Source organism: Phyllobates terribilis, unplaced genomic scaffold (genome assembly GCF_046119375.1).
Source record: "Phyllobates terribilis strain yellow unplaced genomic scaffold, ASM4611937v1 Scaffold_1__5_contigs__length_1240528914, whole genome shotgun sequence".
Taxonomy (NCBI): domain Eukaryota; kingdom Metazoa; phylum Chordata; class Amphibia; order Anura; family Dendrobatidae; genus Phyllobates; species Phyllobates terribilis.
In genome coordinates, this window is record NW_027362761.1 from 140,407,344 (window position 1) to 140,429,891 (window position 22,548).

Genomic DNA, 22,548 nt, shown 5'->3' on the forward strand with positions numbered 1-22,548 from the left:
TTTAAAAAAAGAACCTATATATCATGCTGCTAAACTTCTCCTTCTCTATATACCATGCTGTCCACAGATCGGACTGCATGTACAATGTGACAGATTCCCTTTTAAACTGGCTTTTCTCGAGTGGTGCAGCTGCTGTGGAGGCTGAAAGTTTGACGCGATTTTTGGTTTGAGATTTTAGGGCCGTTTTACTTCAAAGAAACAGTTGTAGAAATATTTTCACTTTTCATGCTGTCACCTAAGCAACTTTGTATTTTAGGGTGTTTTAACTCCCTGAAGTCAATCCTTTAAAAAAAAAAACAAAAAAACAAACAAACCACCAAACTGCAGTTTCTTTTATCTTTCTTTTATTTTTTTTATATAGCGCTAACATATTCCGCAGCGCTTTACATACATTATTGTCGCTGTCCCCATCGGGGCTCATAATCTAGATTCCCTATCAGTATGTCTTTGGAGTGTGGGAGGAAACCGGAGAACCCGGAGGAAACCCACGTAAACACGGGGAGAACATACAAACTCCTTGCAGATGTTGTCCTTGGTGGGATTTGAACCCAGGACCCCAGCGCTGCAAGGCTTCAGTGCTAACAACTGTGCCGCCCATTTTCATAACCTCTCATTCGCTAACATTGCACATCGTTGAAAAATAATTCCAGCATCTGTGGGCGTGCAGTCCCTTTAATCGCACGCATAAGCTTGTGATAATATTCCTATCCTATTCTCGTCTAAGACAACATAGCGTTAAAATAGGACAGAGTTGGGGCCTCCTGGGCGCTGACATTTTCTGTACTTTGCACTATATAGTCATTGTTCTTTCCTGATCTGACATTCTATTTTGGCTTTTGTTTCTCCCAGATGCTTTCTCTCTTACCTTCAAGGATTCTCAGGTTGTTGGAGTTCATTGGTTTTTCTGGGAATAGGGTGAGTGATTTTCTGGAATTCTATATATAGGTATACATCAAAGCCCCCTTTTTGCCCAAAATTGCATTGAAGAGATGAACCTTAGGGGGGAGGTCCACCCAACGAAAAAGCAAATATCGAATTTAGAAATATTTTAAAAGAAAATTCTGGTCTAGATGGAGGTGGTCTATTCAGAGGTGGTCTTGTAGAGAGGTTTCACTGGGCGGACTTCTGTCTTGTGGATAGGTTTCAGTAAATATACAGTGAAACCTCTGCACAAGGTCTCCTCCTCTTTGACTCTGTGTATAGGAGGAAAGCTGTGCGTGAGCGGCTGGAGGGGATAGGGAGCTCGTAGCTCATGAAGTTGCAGGACATCTGCCTTCACAGCCAACTCCTTGTGGCCACGCTCTACAAAGTTTAGGATGCAACTTCTTTAACCCCCTTAGAGAAACCATCATGGCAGATGTGTGCATTTAAAACTGGGAGCGGGCTAAAAAGCTGAGCTCTCTCCATACATTACAGGTGCTGTGTTGTACAGCCATTACCCAAGAGTATCTGCTGTGATTGCAACAGTGGCATTTAAAGAGGACATTTCACCAGTTTGAGCAGGATAAACTGGCCACATCATGGAATAGTGGCTCCTGAGCTGAATATTTTCTAATGTCTCCTCTCCGTTGTGGAGCTATTGGCTTGTTATAATAATCTGCGATCAGCACTCGCCTAGCTCTCTGTGCTAGCTTCACAGGGAACTGAGGACCGTACAATAGACTACAATACTTTCCAATCGCAGGTTCTGTTCTCCTAAGGGGACTGCTAAAAAATGTAGTAAACATTAAAAATAAACCCTAAAAATCACCCCTCTTTTCCTAAAATGCAAAGATATTTAGTATCGCTACATGTGTAACTGTCTATACTAACAAAATGTAAAAATTATCTATAAAAAATAATTTTTTTTATATAGCAAATTCTGCTGCACTTTACAATCACATACCATTAGTGTCAAAATTGGAAAAGATGGCAGAATTTCTTTTTAGTCTCGTCACCTACTCCCAGCCCCCTAAAAAAAAAAAAAAAAAAAAAAAAATCAAAGTTGTATGGACCATAAAAAGGTGCCAATAAAAACTACGGCTCGTTCCAGAGTGCAAGCCCTGATACAACTGTAACATTTATTTTGCTCACAGCGCTCGTCTGTTGGTTTCACCTTACTTTCATCTTCCTTCTTGTCTAATTACTTTGTTTTAAATTGAAAATATCTAAAAAGAAAATCGAACTTGTATAATATAACGACGTAGGCCACGGTAATGTATATTTTACAATTTCCATGTAACAATCAGGAATGGATAGAGATCGGGCAGAATGTAATGTAGCATTTTGTGACTGCATTAGATAAGCAGATGCCTGGCACAGCTGGCATACATGCGTAGCATCTTAATTGCTACAAACCATACTAAGTGGTGCAGAACAGTGCTGCGCACCGCTCTGTGCTTCCTGCAGCTCCTGGGCTAATGATTTTACTGTGTGTTTTACAGGAGCTGGGCCTATTCCAGCTGAAAGAAGGAGCTTCTGGAGCCAGCCTAAGGGCCATCCTGTGTGTCCTCACACTCCTCTTCTATCACACATATGTCTCCTTAATACTTGGTAAGCTCCCCGAGAGAATGCGCTCAAGTAATCGTCGGCACATATTCACTAAGGGAATATTGGTATTGAAATTGTTCTAGGTTTGTTTTATATATCCTAATGGCGAACTAAAATTTATGGCAAAGATTACATTTAAGGGGCGGCAGAACTACCAACATTTATTGCCTATGCGCAGGCTAGGTGATGTATTCCAGGGGTCAAATCCATTCATTGTCCTCAGGAGTGATTAAGATAACTGAGCAGATGTACTTCTCTCTCTATGGGGTTGAAAGAGATGGCTACCACCACTGGGTTTAACCAGGTGATATAGGGTCTTTGTTCCTGGGATTGGTGTATCGCCTCTCATAGGAATAAATGTGGTACTCTCAAACTTGCATCGTAATACAATCCTTTCTTACACTATGACTATTAGTGAATGTCTATTTCTTACACATTCCTCACATGTATTAAAGCTGTCAAACAGTTGCAAATCCTGCACATGGGAGCGATTCAAACATAATACTCGGTGCTCGCCCGAGTATACTCTGCGAAAGGGTTAACAAAACATACTCGCTCATCCCTACTGACTATTCTGTCTAGAAGAAGGGCAAACTTTTTTTTTTTTGCTTGGCACCCAGCTCTTACGTTGGTATAAATGTATTTGACCCTGTAAATAACCAATATAAAATTACATTTCAGGAGTATGGGAAATTTATAGCTGGCTGAATTAGTTTCGTTCTTCCTTTTTTAAAGCAATATCAATGCTTAAGTTGGACTTTTATATTAAAGGAATCTGTCAGCAGATTTTTGCTGTGTAATCTGCTAACACTATGATGTAGTGGAAGAGAGCCTGATTCCAGTGATGTCACTTACTGGGTTGTGTTTTGCTGTTTCAATACAGTCGAGTGTTTTATCAGCAGGAGATTATCACTACAGGACTAGCTGCCTCGTGCCTCCTAGTCCAACCACACACCCACCACTGATTAGCAGCTTTCTGTCACTACATAGTGTGCACATAAAGCTATGGGGGGGTGATGTACAGCTCAACAACTGAGCTCTGCTAGATCTGCAGCACAGAAAATTGTGATTATCACAACTTCTGCACCCAGTAAGCTAAGTGATACCGCAGGAATCAGTCTCTGTCTCTACATCATGCTGCTGACAGATTCCCCTTAAAGATGACCTGTTGCCAGTTTTTGCATGTGTTTTATTCCTGCTGCTCTCCAGAATATATAGATTTATTTATTTTTAAATAAATCCGCCATATGGCTCAAGAGATATGAGCCATATTTTTTATGGTCATTACCAAGAGGGCGTGGCTTACAAGATTACCTGGGGTCATGTATCTAGGCTGCTCTGCAGTATTACCCTGTAAGCACTGCCTCTTGGAAAAGACCATAAAAATTATCACTAAATAAAAATGCCATGATCTCTGGAACCATATGGCAGATTTGAAAGAACGAATATTCAGGGGAGGAGCGGGAATAAAATAAGAGCAAAAATTGACCATTTTTGACCAGTTGACGAGTCCTCTTTAAGTTTCACGTCTACCCTGTTGTATCCTCAGTCCGTTTTCTAGCTTACTGTTGGTACATAATGCCTAAGATGATCTTTGAAATGTTTATAGAGTTAATCATGAACACACCACTCTTTCTAGGTACTGGAGAAGGTAATCTTGAAGAAGCCGAGGCGCTCATTGAACCGTACCTCAAGAAATTCCCAAATGTATGTAACCCTCCCCTAAGTCTGTAGGAATCTATAAGTTGCGTATCTCTCCTAAATGCTGTATTCCCCATTTTCAGGGCTCGATTATCCTCTTCTATGCTGCCCGGATAGATGTGCTGAAAGGAAACTTTGAACAGGTAATTATTTATTTTACTGTCCGTTTCATTGAGTTTTTTTCTATTGTATTACTATTATGTATCCATTCATTGTTTGTATAGGAGAAGGCATATTGACTTAACTCGAATAGTCCTTTCCATGGGTTCAGATTGTCGATTAACCATAAAGCAAGTTGATCAGCGCTTGTTTATTTGCATTTTTCTATTCTTCCGGGATTCGTATGAACATTCATTCTTTTTATGCCACCAGCTAGATTTCAATAGAAGTGACAAGGACATGTGTTGACGACACTAATTAATTTTTATGTTGGCATAAAAGATGCAATAAACAAGTAAATTAGGTTGATGTTTAAATGCTGAACATATTTACTCTGTGCAATAATTGTGAATGATCGTTCAGGGGCATTTAACAAGGGGCAATAATGGCCTAACTGGATATATCAAGAACAATGTATGTTAGAACATCAGATTAAAATAAACCCACATATAATAACATTGAGTCACTTTGTAAGAAGCCTGTTTTGCTGGTTACCGCTTGGAACCAGGCTGATTGCTGAACGGCACACCCGTAACATCCATCACTCTGAAAAATGCAAAAGGAATCTCGCTGGTTTGTGCTACCTGACCTGATGGCAGCATAGTTTAGAGACCGGGACAATGATTCCAGCGATGTGTCCCTTACTGGGCTGCTTGCTGCAATTTTGATAACATTTTCGTTTTATCTGCTGCAGATCTACCAGTTCTCTGAACGTTGAGCTCTGTATAACCCGACTTAATCACACTACTGACTGGCAGATTTCTGTGTATACTGTGCATAGGCAGAAAGATGCCAATCAGTATTGGGGCGGGGGTTATGCAGAGCTCATAAATGTGGAGGCCTACATGGCAGCACGTTTACTAGTCCTCTAGTGACAACCTTCTGCTGATTTAAAACTGAGTTTTTATCAAAACTACAGTCATGGCCAAAAGTTTTGAGAATGACACCAAAATTATATTTTCACATGATCTGCTGGCCTCTGGTTTTTATTAGTGTTTGTCTGATGTTTATATCACATACAGAAATATAATTGCAATCATATTATGAGTACCAATAGGTTATATTGACAGTTAGAATGAGTTAATGCAGCAAGTCAATATTTGCAGTGTTCTCAATCAACTTTTGGACCAAATCCTGACTTATAGCAGTCCATTCTTGCATAATCAATGCTTGCATTTTGCCAGAATTTGTTGGTTTTTGTTTGTCCACCCGTCTCTTGATGATTGACCACAAGTTCTCAATGGGATTAAGATCTGGGGAGTTTCCAGGCCATGGACCCAAAATCTCTGTTTTGTTCCATGAGCCATTTAGTTATCACCTTTGCTTTATGGCAAGGTGCTCCATCATGCTGGAAAAGGCATTGTTGGGCGCCAAACTGCTCTTGGACGGTTGGGAGAAGTTGCTCTTGGAGGACATTCTGGTACCATTCTTTATTCATGGCTGTGTTTTTAGGCAAGACTGTGAGTGAGCCGATTCCCTTGGCTGAGAAGCAACCCCACACATGAATGGTTTCAGGATGCTTTACAGTTGGCATGAGACAAGACTGGTGGTAGCGCTCACCTCCTCTTCTCCGAATAAGCTGTTTTACAGATGTCCCAAACAATCGAAAAGGGGATTCATCAGAGAAAATGACTTTGCCCCAGTCCTCAGCAGTCCACTCCCTGTACCTTTTGCAGAATATCAGTCGGTCCCTGATGTTTTTTCTGTAGAGAAGTGGCTTCTTTGCTGCCCTCCTTGAAACCAGCCTTTGCTCAAAGAGTCTCCGCCTCACAGTGCGTGCAGAAGCACTCACACCAGCCTGCTGCCATTCCTGAGCAAGCTCGGCACTGCTGGTAGTCCGATCCCGCAGCTGAAACAGTTTTAAGATACGGTCCTGGCGCTTGCTGGTCTTTCTTGGGCGCCCTGGAGCCTTTTTGACAACAATGGATGCTCTCTCCTTGAAGTTCTTGATGATGCGATAGATTGTTGACTGAGGTGCAATCTTTGTAGCTGCGATACTCTTCCCTGTTAGGCCATTTTTGTGCAGTGCAATGATGGCTGCACGTGTTTCTTTAGAGATAACCATGGTTAACTGAAGAGAAACAATGATACCAAGAACCAGCCTCCTTTTAAAGTGTCCAGTGATGTCATTCTTACTTAATCATGACTGATTGATCGCCAGCCCTGTCCTCATCAACACCCACACCTGTGTTAATGGATCAATCACTAAAACGATGTTAGCTGCTCCTTTTAAGGCAAGACTGCAATGATGTTGAAAAGTGTTTTGGGGGTTAAAGTTCATTTTCTGGGCAAATATTGACTTTGCAAGTACAGTAATTGCTGTTAAGCTGATCACTCTTTGACATTCAGGAGTATATGCAAATTGCCATTACAAAAAATGAAGCAGTAAACTTTGGAAAAATTACTATTTGTCTCATTCTCAATACTTTTGGCCATGACTGTACAGCAAGCAGCCCAGAAAGTGACACATTGTTGGAATCAGGCTATATGTCTCTCCATTTGCTGGTCTCAGATTATGCGGCAAAAACCTGGTAACAGATCCTTTTAAAGCCCCCATACACATTAGACTAACATTGTCAGATCCCCCAGATATTGACAAGTTTAGCCATGAGTCTAATGTGTATGGGGGACCCCAACTCCTCCCCAACAGGATGTCAGGGGAAGATAAGGATCTGGCATGTCCTATTTCACACTGCTGATTCTTTGGTTCTCTAAAATATAAACTCCCTTTCTAAAGGGAATCTGTCAGCAGGTTTTTGCTATGTAATCTGAGGACAGCTTGAGGTAGGTGTTAAAACACAGATTTCAACAATGTGTCACTTCTCAGGCTGTGTGCGTTTGTTTACTTATAATCAAGGTTTTATCACCTGGTGATAATCATTGGCCAGACTACAGGACAGATGCTTGCTAGACCGACCACACCTCCTCCTGTGATGAACACCTCACTCTATGGACATTGTATAAGGAGAGCCTGGTGTGGGTGGGGTTAGCTTTCTTAGCTCTGCTTCATGTGACGGAGTTCTTTGATGTATCAACGGCTGCACCCAGCAATCTAAGTGATGCATCTTTGGATTCAGCTCCTCTTTTCCTACAAAAACCTGGAGACTTATTCCCTTGAAGAGACATTTGGCAGTGGCTTTCTCGCAGAGAATACATGAACGCTGTCCTGTGTATTGGATAGTCTGGAAAGAAAGCTGCTAAATTCTCCCGCTGACTGCTATGAAAGTGTATAGTGGCCTTTAGTCTTTCTCTACACTAGGCAAATGTTCAGTGTCGGGGGTAAATGCTCCCCCGATTTTAAATGAGTAAAGAATCCTCTTTGTAGAAAGTAAAGAAGCATAGGGCTGCTTGGATATGTCCTTTATTAAGTCTCCAGCAGTCATTTGTTCCCTGAACAAATGGTCTGAAATGCATATTTGGTCCTCTTCTTATGATAATGTCTCACTGTTCCATTTCTAACAAGCCCTCTGATTGTGCAGGCACAGGAGACCTTCAGGCAATGCATTGCTGCCCAGCAGGAATGGAAGCAGATTCACCATCTCTGTTACTGGGAGCTGATGTGGAGCCATTCTTTCCAGCAAGACTGGCTGAAAGCGTACCACTACTCTGACCTGCTGAGCAAGGAAAGCAAGTGGTCCAAGGTGCTTTACCTATTTTAGAATTTTTAGGCTGTTTAATTGTTTATATGTTGTGTAAGAATATTCTAAGAATATTGGGGATGATGTTTCCCCTACTGTAGAACATGCATGTGGTTGTGTACTGTGGCCGACGGGCAGTGTAGCTCTGCTGGTGGGTGGCCGACGGGCAGTGTAGCTCTGCTGGTGGGTGGCCGACGGGCAGTGTAGCTCTGCTGGTGGGTGGCCGACGGGCAGTGTAGCTCTGCTGGTGGGTGGCCGACGGGCAGTGTAGCTCTGCTGGTGGGTGGCCGACGGGCAGTGTAGCTCTGCTGGTGGGTGGCCGACGGGCAGTGTAGCTCTGCTGGTGGGTGGCCGACGGGCAGTGTAGCTCTGCTGGTGGGTGGCCGACGGGCAGTGCGGATCAGGCTAAGATCCACCTGAAATGACAGGAAGCTGAAATCATCTGTTCCACGTTTCGGCAAATGTCCTGTTCATCACAAATATTAAACATGGCACTCAAAATGAGATCTGTGTTTTAAATCTGCACTGGACCCAGCTGTCACATGGGGAGAGGATCATGGTGATGTGCTCCCATCATTACTTTATATGCAGATCTACGTTCACATCTCCGTATTTTTGATCCAAGCGCTGTCTGTGCAAAACCAGAATGCACTTAAACCAATGTTATTGAAATGGGCTGTTCAGATGGTGTTTTTTTTTTTTTTTCTTTTCTTTCTTAGCCTTATATCTTTATTTCATCAGACTGAACTGGACGCGTTTCAGCCCTGCCTGAGGTTTCCACTGCTGTGGACTGAAACGCGTCAAGTTCAGTTTGATGAAATAAAGATATAAGGCTATATATTCTGTGAGTGCCTGGACCTTTCCTGATTTTGTATCCCCACCACAGTTGCAGTTGCATGATTTCCATGACAGGGTTAAAGCTGGCCCTGCATGCTTATGTACAGAAATGTCATGGTCCTTTTGTTGCAAAGCATAGGAGTATGGCAGCGTTGGCATTGAGGTAATTGAGGCATCTGAAGATGTCTGCATGTTTGTGAGAAGCAAATCTTGGCATATATATGACCAGCAGTGGTCCTGCTCTAGGATACAGGGTACGTACACTGTATAATGAGCTGATTTTGTATATATTGTAGATGTATGAAGCGGGTCTAACGCTTTCAGACAAATGTCTTCAAGATGTTTCTAAGTGCTCAGCCTATATATCCCGCTTTTCCTTCCAGGGCTGACCTGACTAGAGGCATAATGTACCACATCATCTGGTAAATTTCCTGACGTGCAGGCGATTGACGTCGCCGAGTGCACAAATCCCGCATCCACTCGGCTTTTCTAGAACAAAAGCTTGACATTAGCTCTTTCTCTGCTATTAGGAATGGATGACTAGTAGAACTTAGATCATCTAACTAGTGACTCTGCCTGCCTTTCCTTCATGTAAATAGTTTTTATCATTTTAGTTTCTATGTCTTCATTCATTTCGTCTTCCGAATGAATGAACTGAAACCCTAATAATAACTTGCACATGTCACTTCTGATTTTAGGCAATCTATGTATTTCAAAAAGCTGCAATCCTGAGCATGCTTCCAGAGGAGGCTGTAAAGTCCACGGGAGAAGATATTGTGGCCTTGTTCAGGTGAGAGACTGCCCTGAAATCTGAGAAATTACATGTACTCGATTAACAAGTTGTTGCTACCACATCTGATAGTGATACATGTCTGGAATCGGGGTCTCTGTCTCTACATCATGCTGCTATCACTCGGTTATCTGCTGCAGATCTAGCAGTTCTGTTCTATTAGCACTGTTCTGCTGTCACCGGACCATTGAGAATTGTGATTGGCAGCAGCGGTCAGGTGACCAGAACAGCACATCAATGGAGAAATGAGAGAACTTGTTTGTTTTTTTTTAAATGCAAATTTTAAACCTCCTTTAATATTTCTATTACACTTGTGTGCCAAACCATCAGATGGTCCAAGTCTTGTCAGACAATTCTATGGAGATGCACCACATATTGTATGTATTCTGCTACACCGTACAATACTATTACTAAACGCCGTACATTGTGTTGACATCTTTCAAAAGTATCATTTTTATATCAGGCAAGTGGAAGGTTTGAAACAAAAAATTGCTGGAAAATCGATACCGACAGAAAAATTTGCTATTCGGAAGTCTCGAAGATATGCCGCAGCAAACCCAGTTAAACTGGTCCTGCCAGCCTTGGTAAGCCTGATGCATTAACCCCTCCCTCATGGCCAATTTCCCTTTTTGCATTTTTGTCTTTTCCATAGAAAAGCCATAACATTTTTTATTTTTCTGTCCACGTAGGCGTATGAGGACTTATTTTTTTGCGGGACGAGTTGTCCTTCTGATTGACACGATCTATTTTGAAATATAGTGTACTGGAAAATGTGGGGGGGGGGGGGGGGGGATTCCAAGTGCGGTGAAATTGTGGAACCCACCCTCCCCTCAATTCTGACATTCTGTTTTTTTATATTTTTTTGGGAATTGTTTTTACGGCATACATTGTGATTAATGCACTCGCCTACTGCTGCCTTTCCACTCCTCCTCTCAGTGATGTTACTGCTCTCCAGACTCTCCTGGTCACTCAATGTAGTAGCTTTTACAATGTGGCGCCTTCTTAGTGTAAAAGAGACTTCTGGCTCACTCATAGTGTAGAATGAGCCAGATGATCCGAAGGGCTGTGCCGTTGTTGAGGAGAGGAGTGGAACGGCGATGGAAACCGGAGAAGGTGATGGTAGGTGAACATATATTAATGCACTGACCATACACTACATATACACAGATTTAGTGAAAAAAAAAGTTTATGGGAGTGCTTCTTTAAGGAGCAGAGGTGGCCGTCCTGAGGTCTGATGTTTTGAAACAGATTGGAGACCAACCACACATGTCCCAATATCCAGTTCTTTTATGGCCATTGGTTAAGATTATATATACTGTTCAAAAAAATAAAGGGAACACTGAAATAACACATCTTGGATCTGAATGAATGAAATATTCTCATTGAAAACTTTGTACAGAACAAAGTTTTCAATGTGCTGACAACAAAATCCTCAATGGAAATCAAAATTTATTAACCAATGGAGGCCTGGATTTGGAGTCACCCCCAAAATTAAAGTGGAAAAACACACTACAGGCTGATCCAACTTTGATGTAATGTCCTTAAAACAAGTCAAAATGAGGCTCAGTATTGTGTGTGGCCTCCATGTGCCTGTATGACTTCCCTACAACACCTGGGCCTGCTCCTGATGAGGTTGCAGATGGTCTCCTGTGGGATCTCCTCCCAGACCTGGACAAAAACTATCCGGCAACTCCTGGACAGTCTGTGGTGCAACGGGACGTTGGTGGATGGAGCGAGGCATGATGTCCCAGATGTGCTCAATCGGATTCAGGTCTGGGGAACGGGCGGGCCAGTCCATAGCTTCAATGCCTTCATCTTGCAGGAACTGCTGACACACTCCAGCCACATGAGGTCTGGCATTGTCCTGCATTAGGAGGAACCTAGGGCCAACCGCACCAGCATATGGTCTCACAAGGGGTCTGAGGATTTCATCTCGGTACCTAATGGCAGTCAGGCTACCTCTGGCGAGCACATGGAGGGCTGTGCGGCCCTCCAAAGAAATGTCACAGAACATCAGGATTGGCAAAGTCGCCACTGTCGCCCTGTGCTCTTCACAGATGAAAGCAGGTTCACACTGAGCACATGTGACAGACGTGACAGAGTCTGGAGATGCCATGGAGAGCGATCTGCTGCCTGCAACATCCTTAATCATGACCGGTTTGGCAGTGGGTCAGAAATGGTGTGAGGTGGCATCTCTTTGGAGGGCCGCACAGCCCTTCATATGCTCGCCAGAGGTAGCCTGACTGCCATTAGGTACCGAGATGAGATCCTCAGACCCCTTGTGAAACCATATGCTGGTACGGTTGGCCCTGGGTTCCTCCTAATGCAGGACAATGCCAGACCTCATGTGGCTGGAGTGTCAGCAGTTCCTGCAAGATGAAGGCGTTGAAGCTATGGACTGGACCAGCCGTTTCCCAGACCTGAATCCGATTGAGCACATCTGGGACATCATGTCTCGCTCCATCCACCAACGTCACGTTGCACCACAGACTCTCCAGGAGTTGGCGGATTCTTTAGTCCAGGTCTGGGAGGAGATCCCACAGGAGACCATCCGCAACCTCATCAGGAGCATGCCCAGGCGTTGTAGGGAGGTCATAGAGGCACATGGAGGCCACACACAATACTGAGCCTCATTTTGACTTGTTTTAAGGACATTACATCAAAGTTGGATCAGCCTGTAGTGTGTTTTTCCACTTTAATTTTGGTGGTGACGCCAAATCCAGGCCTCCATTAGTTAATAAATTTGATTTCCATTGATGATTTTTGTGTGATTTTGTTGTCTGCACATTCAACTCTGCACAGAACAAAGTATTCAATGAGAATATTTCATTCATACAGATCTAGGATGTGTTTGAGTGTTCCCTTCATTTTTTTGAGCAGTGTATTATAGTAGATCCTAGATTACACCAGGTACTCTGTATCACTTCTGTTAATCTCTGTATCAGCATTTCTGAACTCTAGGAACTTTATCAGTGGAAAACATTAACCCAGACTCAGTTATCTAATTGATTTAGAGGACTTTGCATAATAAATGGAGTAAATAGTGGCAATTACAGATTGGATAGATTAAATAATGTCTTGTTGACCAATTTAATGAGCTTTTTTAGACTTTTTTTTTTTTTTTTTTTTTTTTTCTCGACCATTCTGGCTTTCAGGAAATGATGTATGTATGGAATGGCTTCACGATAGTAGGGAGACGTTCTGATCTAACGGAAAGTCTGCTGGTCACTATCGAAAAAGCAGAAACTGCTTTGCAGAATGAAAAAAGTGAGTGTTACAATTTGATTACTTTTTTAAGTTTATCAGAATTGTGTGCTTTTAGTCAGAATTATTTTTTAATGGCTCAGATACTTTCTTCACACTTTTTTTTATTTGTAAATTATAATCGTTTCTAAATGAATATTCTAAAATAGAAAAGAAAAAAATCCCATATGTCACCAAGTCTTTAACCTAATATGCAGAAGATTCTAGATAAGTAGGATATTCTAGGGTTTGCACATAATACAGTATAATGGCCCCATTCTCCATAAAGTATGGAAGGCAATGCGGAACCCATTATACTGTATGGAGGACTATGTGGGGCCCATTATTCTGTATGGAGGGCTATGTGGGGCCCATTATTCTGTATGGAGGGCTATGTGGGGCCCATTATTCTGTATGGAGGGCTATGTGGGGCCCATTATTCTGTATGGAGGGCTATGTGGGGCCCATTATTCTGTATGGAGGGCTATGTGGGGCCCATTATTCTGTATGGAGGGCTATGTGGGGCCCATTATTCTGTATGGAGGGCTATGTGGGGCCCATTATTCTGTATGGAGGGCTATGTGGGGCCCATTATTCTGTATGGAGGGCTATGTGGGGCCCATTATTCTGTATGGAGGGCTATGTGGGGCCCATTATTCTGTATGGAGGGCTATGTGGGGCCCACAGTTGGGGAATCCTACTGTAATGTGGTCATCATACATTGCCGTGGGGGGGAGGTACAGTGGGGTCGTCGTACCGTGCGCTTGGAGGGTACTGTAGAGGAATCGGAATGGCTTTGGGATACTGTGGGGATATCTACTGTGTTTGGGGGCACTTTTATGGTTATCATGCTTTATTATCTGTATTCAAGATTTCTATCCTTTCGTTATTAAATATTTAAATTGGCCCATTGTGTCATATGCTTTTACTGCTCTTTCCTAGCATATTACATTCCAGTATGTCCCATATGTGATTAGGTTTTTATTTTACTCTGAGATCTATTAATTAAAATGTACTTTGTTCGTGAGACAACCCCTTTTTAAGTTTGTTTCCATGTGAAAAGGTTCAGCACTATATTTGATGAGGGGAAAAACGTCCTCAATTGCAGACATTTTTTAATAAATATCAAGGTTGGCCCACGACTTTTTAATTTTGACTGTGTATTTGAGTCTTCTGTCCCTGCCCTAGTGTGATCGTGGTTTTAGGCTTTAAATTAATGTCTTGTGGCTAGTGTTGAGTATTCCGATACCGCGAATATCGGCCGATACCCGATATTTCAGTATCGGAATTCCGATACTTAATTCCGATACTTTTACAGTATCGAATACCGGAATCGGAAGTTCCCATAATGCCTGCGCTCTGCAGTGTCTCTGAAGGATGACAAGCTGGATGGCCGCGCTCAGCTGCGATCCAGCCTGTCATCAGAATGCCATCGCAGCGTGAGAGAATTCTCCTGATTGTTTAAAAGCCGCCGGCTTTTAAACAATCACACAGCCCCATACTGCTTCCCCGCAGCCTCCGACCCCGATCCTCCACTCCCCTCGCCACCTCCCATCCCGATCGTAAGTTAGGACTGGGCGGGGAGCGCAGCACCAAGGAGCGGGGAGCGAAGGACCCGGGCGGGGAAGCCGGCAGTGAAAAGACTTCACCGCCGGCTTTCCCGCTCTGTGCTGCGCTTTCCCGCCGGTTATTTCAAATGAACAGCTGAGGTATCAGGTGATGCTGATCAGCTGTTCATTTGAAGTAGCCGCAGTGCCCTCAGAGGGTTCACGTGAGTTCATGCTTGACTGCATTGCATGAACTCACATGAACTTTCCCACGGCCGCATAGGTCAGCCTCACCTCCCAGACAATCGGCCCGTCATGATTAGTGTGTGTGCGATGTGTGTGCGGTGTCTGTGCGATGTCTGCGAGTGTGTGCGGTGTCTGTGCGATGTCTGCGGGTGTGTGCGTGCAGGCAGACATAGGCCGATGTGACACTACTACTCCCATCGGCCTATGTCTGTCCCCGGTCCACTCGTGCCAGCAGGATCGGCTCGATGGGAGCAGTAGTTCCCATCAGCCTGATCCTGCTATTTAAATTGCCCTACTGTGTCCCCAATAAATTTTAAATACATTTCATTGGTGGCCAGTGGTTACCTAAAATAAATTTGTTTATACATTACCTGTCCCCGCCGATCGCCACCTAAAATAAAGTAAAAAATAAAAAAATACACCTATACTCACCTAGACACCTAATTCCCCGAAGCCATCGATCTCCTGTAATAAAATATAAAATAATAAACCACAACCTTATCCTTACCCCTCCGTAGTAGTCCACGAGTGTCCCACGATGATCTCCAGTTTAGAGCAGCCACATAGAATGTGACCGCTCTGAACCGCTGCCGCCACTAGAATGACGGGGCCGTAAAGCAGCCCCGTCACTGCATAAGCGGGTTCGCCGGAGTTCAGGCAGCGCTGCTCCGGTAAGCTCCTTTACGGCCCTGCTGTATCGTGAGAAATTCCCACGGTACAACAGTGCCGTAAAGGAGGTCTCCGGAGCTGCGCTGCCTGAATGCACTCCGGTGACCTCAGTCAGTGGCTCCCGCTGCCGGGAGCGGACGTGTTCCCGGCAGTGTGAGCTTACAGCAGCAATGACAGCTGTCACCATCTCCAGATGTGACAGCTGTGCATGGGAGATCAGCGCAGGAACGTGGACAGGTAACTATTTTTTTTTTTAGTAAACTAAGAATTAAATAAAATGGTGTGTTTTATTTCAAATAAATTATTTTTTTCTGGGTGTAGTGTGTTTTTTTCTTTTTAACACTTTGTAGATTAGTAATGGGGGGTGTCTTATAGACGCCCATCATTACTAACCTGGGCTTCATGGCAGCTGCCGCTGACATGAACCCCAACCCTATTACCCCCTGCCACCGCACCAGGGCAGCGTGGAAGAGCGAGGCTAAGTGCCAGAATTGGCGCATCCTATGGATGCGCCATTTCTGGGGCGGCTGACGGCTGGTGTTTCTAGCCTGGGAGGGGGCCAATATTCATGGCACCCTTCCTGGGCTATTAATATCAGCCCCCAGCTGTCTGCCTAGCCTTTGCTAGCTATTAAAATAGGGGGGACCCCATGTCATTTTTTTTGGGGGGGGTCCCCCATTTTAATAGCTAGTAAAGGCTAGGTATTCAGCTGGGGGCTGATATTAGTAGTCTGGGAAGCTCCGTGGGTATTACCCTCTTCCCAGGCTTCACACATCTGCCCCAGCCGTCGGCTTAACCTCCGCTAGAGACTAAAATTATGGGGGATCCCACGCCAATTTTTTTTTAAATAAATCCTTTATTTTAACACTAAATGACATTTGAGGAGTTAAAGATGCAGTCCCTAAATTATTTATTTTTTAATTCATTTTTCCCAAAAATTTTGACGTGGGCTTTGCCATATTTTTGTATGCCAGCCAGGTACAGCATCCAGCTTCTATGAACGCGCCATTTTCCGGGCTGGCTGCGGACTGCAATTTGCAGCGGGGGGGGGGGGCCCAGAAAGCTTGGGCCTCCCTGCACTGCAGATTCCATCCCCCAGCTGCCTAGTTGTACCTGGCTGGACACAAAAATAGGGAGAAGCCCCACGTCCAATTTTTTTTATTATTTCAGGAAATTCATGAAATAAATAATTAAAAAAAAATTGATGTGGGGCTTCGCCCTATATTTGTGTCCAGCCAGGTACAGCAGGCAGGAACGGGCTGCCCCCAACCACCAGCTGCCTATTTGTACCTGGCCGGACACAACAATATAGGGAAGCCCTTTTTTTCTTAATTATTTCATGAATTTCATGAAATAATTAAAAACAAAAAAAAAAAAAACTTAGAGCTTCGCCCTATTTTTGTGTCCAGCCAGGTACAACTAGGCAGCTGGGGGCTGGAATCTGCAGCGCAGGGAGGCCCAAGCTTTCTGGGCCCCCCCCCGCTGCAAATTGCAGTCCGCAGCCACCCCGGAAAATGGCGTGTTCATAGAAGCGCCATCTTCTGGCGCTGTACCCAACTCATCCAGGGCCCTGGTGCGGTGGCTCACTGGGTAATAAAGGGGTTAGGGCCAGCTTGGTATTATCAGCTGGCCCTAAGCCCGAAATTCATGGGGTCACGCCAATATTAGACATGACCGCCATGAATTTCTAGTAAAGTATTTAAAAAAAAAAAACACAACACCCAGAATAAAGTCCTTTAATTGAAATAAACACACAATTCTTTATTGTTCTAAATTAAACCATACTTACCATCACGCCCATTCCAGCTGAAGCCAACGATCTCCTGCCATAAAAGAAAAATAATAAAGCAACCTCATCCTTACCTTTCCATGGTTCCCAGGACGGCTTCAGCTCTGCTACATCGAGATGACAGGCTGGACCTGCAGAACGCTGCCATCCAGCCTGTCATCCCGCGGACACTGAGAAGCGCAGGCATGCTTGCGCTCCTCAGTGTCAGGCTGTGACTGCATCCCGATGAGCCGAGTCTCTCACGCTCCCCGCATGCGCAAGAGAATTCTCCCACGCTGTCAGTGACGTGCATGAGGTGAGCTGAGTTCATTGTCGGCTCATCTGGATGCTGTCACAGCCAGACACTGAGGAGCGCAAGCATGCCTGCGCTTCTCAGTGTCTGCGGGATGACAGGCTGGATGGCAGCGTTCTGCTGCGGTCCAGCCTGTCATCTCGATGTAGCAGAGCTGAAGCTGTCCTGGGAACCATGGGAAGGTAAGGATGATGTTGCTTTATTATTTTTCTTTTACTGCAGGAGATCGTTGGCTTCAGCTGGAATGGGTGTGACGGTAAGTATGGTTTAATTTAGAACAATAAAGAATTGTATGTTTATTTCAATTAAAGGATTTTATTCTGGGTGTTTGTGTTTTTTTTAACTTTGACTATGGGGTTAGTAATGGGGGTGTCTTATAGACGCCTCTCCATTACTAACCTGGGCTTGATGTCAGCTGGCATTATAAGCTGACATCAACCCCAGCCCTATTACCCCACTGCCACCGCTACAGGGCAGTGGGAAGAGCGAGGCTATGTGCCAGAATTGGCACATCCTATGGATGCGCCATTTCTGGGGCGGCTGACGGCTGGTGTTTCTAGCCTGGGAGGTGGCCAATATTCATGGCACCCTTCCTGGGCTATTAATATCAGCCCCCAGCTGTCTGCCTAGCCTTTGCTAGTTATTAAAATAGGGGGGACCCCACGTCATTTTTTTGGGGGGGGTCCCCCATTTTAATAGCTAGTAAAGGCTAGGTATTCAGCTGGGGGCTGATATTAGTAGTCTGGGAAGCTCCGTGGGTATTGCCCTCTTCCCAGGCTTCAAACATCTGCCCCAGCCTTCTGCTTAACCTCCGCTAGAGACTAAAATTAGGGGGAACCCCACGCCAATTTTTTTTTTTTTAATCCTTTATTTTAACACTAAATGACAGTGTTGGTTACTGTACTTATCACTGTACTTCTTATATATGTGACTGACATGTTTCTATCTAATCTATGTGTGATTCTCTATTCTTTCTATTCTAAATTGTCGGGTACCGCTGCTGAATTGCCGGCCGGCTTTTTTAAAGAGACGGTGCATGAAAACACTAATATTTTTTTAAATAAATCCTTTACACTAAATGACAAGTACAGTAAGCAACACTGTCACTGTACTTCTTATATATGTGACTGACATGTTTCTATCTATCTAATCTATGTGTGAAGCTCTATTCTTTCTGTTATAAATTGTCGGGTACCGATGTATGCCGCTGCTGAATTGCCGGCTTTTCATGTTTCACTGTGAGCACTGTTCCCATCGATTTGGGCAACCACCTCCCCCAATACATTCTACATTATTGTTAGTTGTTTTCCTTCATGTAGAATTAACCTACAAGGAAAGAAAGGGTTTATTTTCATTCCGATATTTGTGTCCCATTGACTTGCATTGGTTTCCGGTATCTGAATCGGCGATATCCGATACTTTTTGGGTATCGGCCTGATCCAATCCGATCCGATATTTCCTGATATCGGAAGGTATCGCTCAACACTACTTGTGGCCCACCTCCAAACAAAGTAGTGTTTCCACATTGACTCCTGTCATTTATCCCTCCATTAATAGTCAGCATTTGTTTGTACATAAGTCAGATGTCGCTCTCTCCCCTCAGAACAGAGACTTATATTGACAGAGCCGTGTCTTCTTTTTGTCTCCATTTTAGATCCAACTGAATACTTCGGAGATGATCAGTGCCTTGTCCAGTTACTGAAAGGCCTTTGCTTAAAACATCTTGGGAGATTATTACAGGCTGAACTTTGTTTCAACCAAGTGATACAGAGGTAGGAGCAAGATGGAAAAGATATTTTACCAAAGCCTTCTACCATGACGTATGAAACCACAGCAGATGGCACATAATCTTTATAGAGTAAATGCTTTCTATAGAACCCGTACCGCACTGTGTGCACTCAGACAGGAGACGAGCGCTCCTGTCTGCTGAGCTGCACAATGTTCAGGGGTGTATTGAGCGATCTGTGGGGGGCTCTGGACCCTGAACTCCAGCACTCTTCAAGCAATTAAAGTGCCAACACATAGGAACACACACCTTTGAAGTTTAGTTGCTCAGTAATTATTTGTGTGTGTGTGTGATTTTCTTAATTCCACAACTTTTGCTGTTGCAATTTCAATATTGAGGAATTTGTGTATGCGTGTAATATCTAATTTGGCTTTTTGTGCTTACGTGGTGGTTTGATTAACAATAGCTCTTGTTTTCTGACATTTTCAGTGAAAAGAGGCTAAAGTATGACCACTATTTACTTCCATTTACTCATTATGAGCTGGGACTTTTGTACAAAGAGCAAGGTGACAAAGACAAAGCCATACGTTTAATTGAAATGGCAAAGTAAGTACCTTTTAGAAGCATTTTTATAGCACTGTTTTAGTAAATAATTCTAGAAAATCTTGTTTCTATAACTGTGTTGTGACTTTATTTTGATGCAAATTCTGCTTTATTAACCATGTCATAGCTTATTCACATAATCCTATATCCGACGCACTTTACTATCCATGGAACGGACACAATTCCTAGCCCTACTGCAAGTCTTCTAATGTAAACTAGCAACAATCGTGATGTAGCATGTTACTATTTTCAAGAATAACCTGAATGAATATAACATATTTATTGCATTTACAATATAATAAAGTTAACCAAAGACAATATTGTAAAGGGGTTGTCTCCACTTTGATCTTGCCAGGGAGGACTGATCATTGAATGACAATTGGGACCCGTGGCATAATTGTGCCACTGGCCTGCACTGTGCATACTCTGCAACAAGCCCAGTGCGCTCTAGCCTCTGTGCAGCACTTACAGGCTCCTTGCCTAGGAAACCAGCCACCGCTGATAGACTGCAGAGGTGGCTGGTAACCTCAGCAGCTAGCATAAAAAGTCCCATTTGCTTGCAAAAAACAATAAAATTTACAATTTACTTGTTAATACACTTTGCAATTTTACCCTTTAATAATGCTGAGAAAGCCTGTTTGAAACTTTTCTGGTAGTGTTGAGTGAATATTACAAGGGAATGTTTGACTAATCAATGTGTGTTACTTACAGAAACAATTATAAAGACTATTCCATGGAATCCAGGCTACATTTCCGAATCCACGCAGCTCTGAGAAGCCTTAAAGGCACCCCGCCATCAACCCCTCCATGAGCAAATGACCTGGCTCTACCTTTTTGTAAAGAATGTAGAAACAGAAATATTTTGTTCGCGGTTGCACTAGTTGAGATAAATCTACTGATTGTTATCCTGCGTGATTTGACCTGTCGTCCAATGTAGCTCTTATTTTCTATGGTAATTGTACTATAAAATATACATATATATACATAATCTGCATTCTTTAAAGAAAAAATACAGGAAAACTTGATATATATATTTTGTTTCATGAAAGAGATAATTTATGTCTGTATGCACTTAATGAAAATATTTTGAGACAATATCTGGTGCAGTAAACTATAATACAAACATTTGGTATTCTCCTTGCTTTTTTATACACTGTACGGATACAAGTATTGGACACGTTCACATTACACCTACAGGAGCTTTTATCATATCCCATTATAAAGCTATCAGCTTTGGTTCCCCTTTTGTAGCTGAAACATCTTCCACTCTTTTGGGAAGGCTTTCTACAAGATTCAGAAGTCTTTGCCCATTCATCTACAGTGGTGGCCAAAAGTATTGGCACCCCTGCAATTCTGTCAGATAATACTCAGTTTCTTCCTGAAAATGATTGCAATCACAAATTCTTTGGTATTATTATCTTCATTTAATTTGTCTGCAATGAAAAAACACAAAAAGAATTGTCCTAAAGCCAAATTGGATATAATTCCACACCAAACCTAAAAAAGGGGGTGGACAAAAGTATTGGCACGGTTTGTAAAATCATGTGATGCTTCTCTAATTCGTGTAATTAACAGCACCTGTAACTTACCTGTGGCACCTAACAGGTGTTTGCAATAACTAAATCACACTTGCAGCCAGTTAACATGGATTAAAGTTGACTCAACCTCTGTCCTGTGTCCTTGTGTGTACCACATTGAGCATGGAGAAAAGAAAGAAGACCAAAGAACTGTCTGAGGACTTGAGAAACCAAATTGTGTGGAAGCATGAGCAATCTCAAGGCTACAAGTCCATCTCCAAAGACCTGAATGTTCCTGTGTCTTCCGTGCGCAGTGTCATCAAGAAGTTTAAAGCCCATGGCACTGTGGCTAACCTCCCTAGATGTGGACGGAAAAGAAAAATTGACGAGAGATTTCAATGCAAGATTGTGCGGATGGTGGATAAAGAACCTCGACTAACATCCAAACAAGTTCAAGCTGCCCTGCAGTCAGAGGGTACAACAGTGTCAACCCGTACTATCCGTCGGCGTCTGAATGAAAAGGGACTGTATGGTAGGATACCCAGGAAGACCCCACTTCTTACCCCGAGACATAAAAAAGCCAGGCTGGAGTTTGCCAAAACTTACCTGAGAGCCTAAAACGTTTTGGAAGAATGTTCTCTGGTCAGATGGGACAAAAGTAGAGCTTTTTGGGAAAAAGCATAAACATGGAGTGTACAGGAAAAAAAAGGCATTCAAAGAAAAGAACACGGTCCCTACAGTCAAACATGGCGGAGGTTCCCTGATGTTTTGGGGTTGCTTTGCTGCCTCTGGCACTGGACTGCTTGACCGTGTGCATGGCATTATGAAGTCTGAAGACTACCAACAAATTTTGCAGCATAATGTAGGGCCCAGTGTGAGAAAGCTGGGTCTCCCTCAGAGGTCATGGGTCTTCCAGCAGGACAATGACCCAAAACACACTTCCAAAAGCACTATAAAATGGTTTGAGAGAAATCACTGGAGACTTCTAAGGTGGCCAGCAATGAGTCCTGACCTGAATCCCATAGAACACCTGTGGAGAGATCTCAAAATGGCGGTTTGGAGAAGGCACCCTTCAAATATCAGGGACCTGGAGCAGTTTGCCAAAGAATGGTCTAAAATTCCAGCAGAGCATTGTAAGAAACTCATTGATGGTTACCGGAAGCGGTTGTTCGCAGTTATTTTGGCTAAAGGTTGTGCAACCAAGTATTAGGCTGAGGGTGCCAATATTTATGTCTGGCCCATTTTTTGGCTTTTGTGTGAAA

The 22,548-nt window shown here is 43.4% G+C and overlaps 1 protein-coding gene across 4 annotated transcripts in view; it reads left to right on the forward strand.

Moving 5' to 3' along the window:
• TTC39B (tetratricopeptide repeat domain 39B) overlaps window positions 1-20,894 on the forward strand; it is a 133,328-nt gene extending 112,434 nt beyond the window's left edge. For all 4 annotated transcript variants that reach the window (XM_073667843.1, XM_073667828.1, XM_073667852.1 and 1 more), the window contains 11 exons: window positions 850-915; window positions 2,424-2,532; window positions 4,169-4,236; window positions 4,314-4,373; window positions 7,869-8,030; window positions 9,563-9,654; window positions 10,118-10,238; window positions 12,810-12,921; window positions 19,095-19,212; window positions 19,656-19,772; window positions 20,481-20,894. In XM_073667843.1, coding sequence (XP_073523944.1) covers window positions 850-915; window positions 2,424-2,532; window positions 4,169-4,236; window positions 4,314-4,373; window positions 7,869-8,030; window positions 9,563-9,654; window positions 10,118-10,238; window positions 12,810-12,921; window positions 19,095-19,212; window positions 19,656-19,772; window positions 20,481-20,580 — 1,125 coding nt within the window. In that variant the 3' untranslated portion in view covers window positions 20,581-20,894. The remainder of the gene's footprint in view (window positions 1-849; window positions 916-2,423; window positions 2,533-4,168; window positions 4,237-4,313; window positions 4,374-7,868; window positions 8,031-9,562; window positions 9,655-10,117; window positions 10,239-12,809; window positions 12,922-19,094; window positions 19,213-19,655; window positions 19,773-20,480) is intronic.
• Window positions 20,895-22,548: the final 1,654 nt, after the last annotated feature.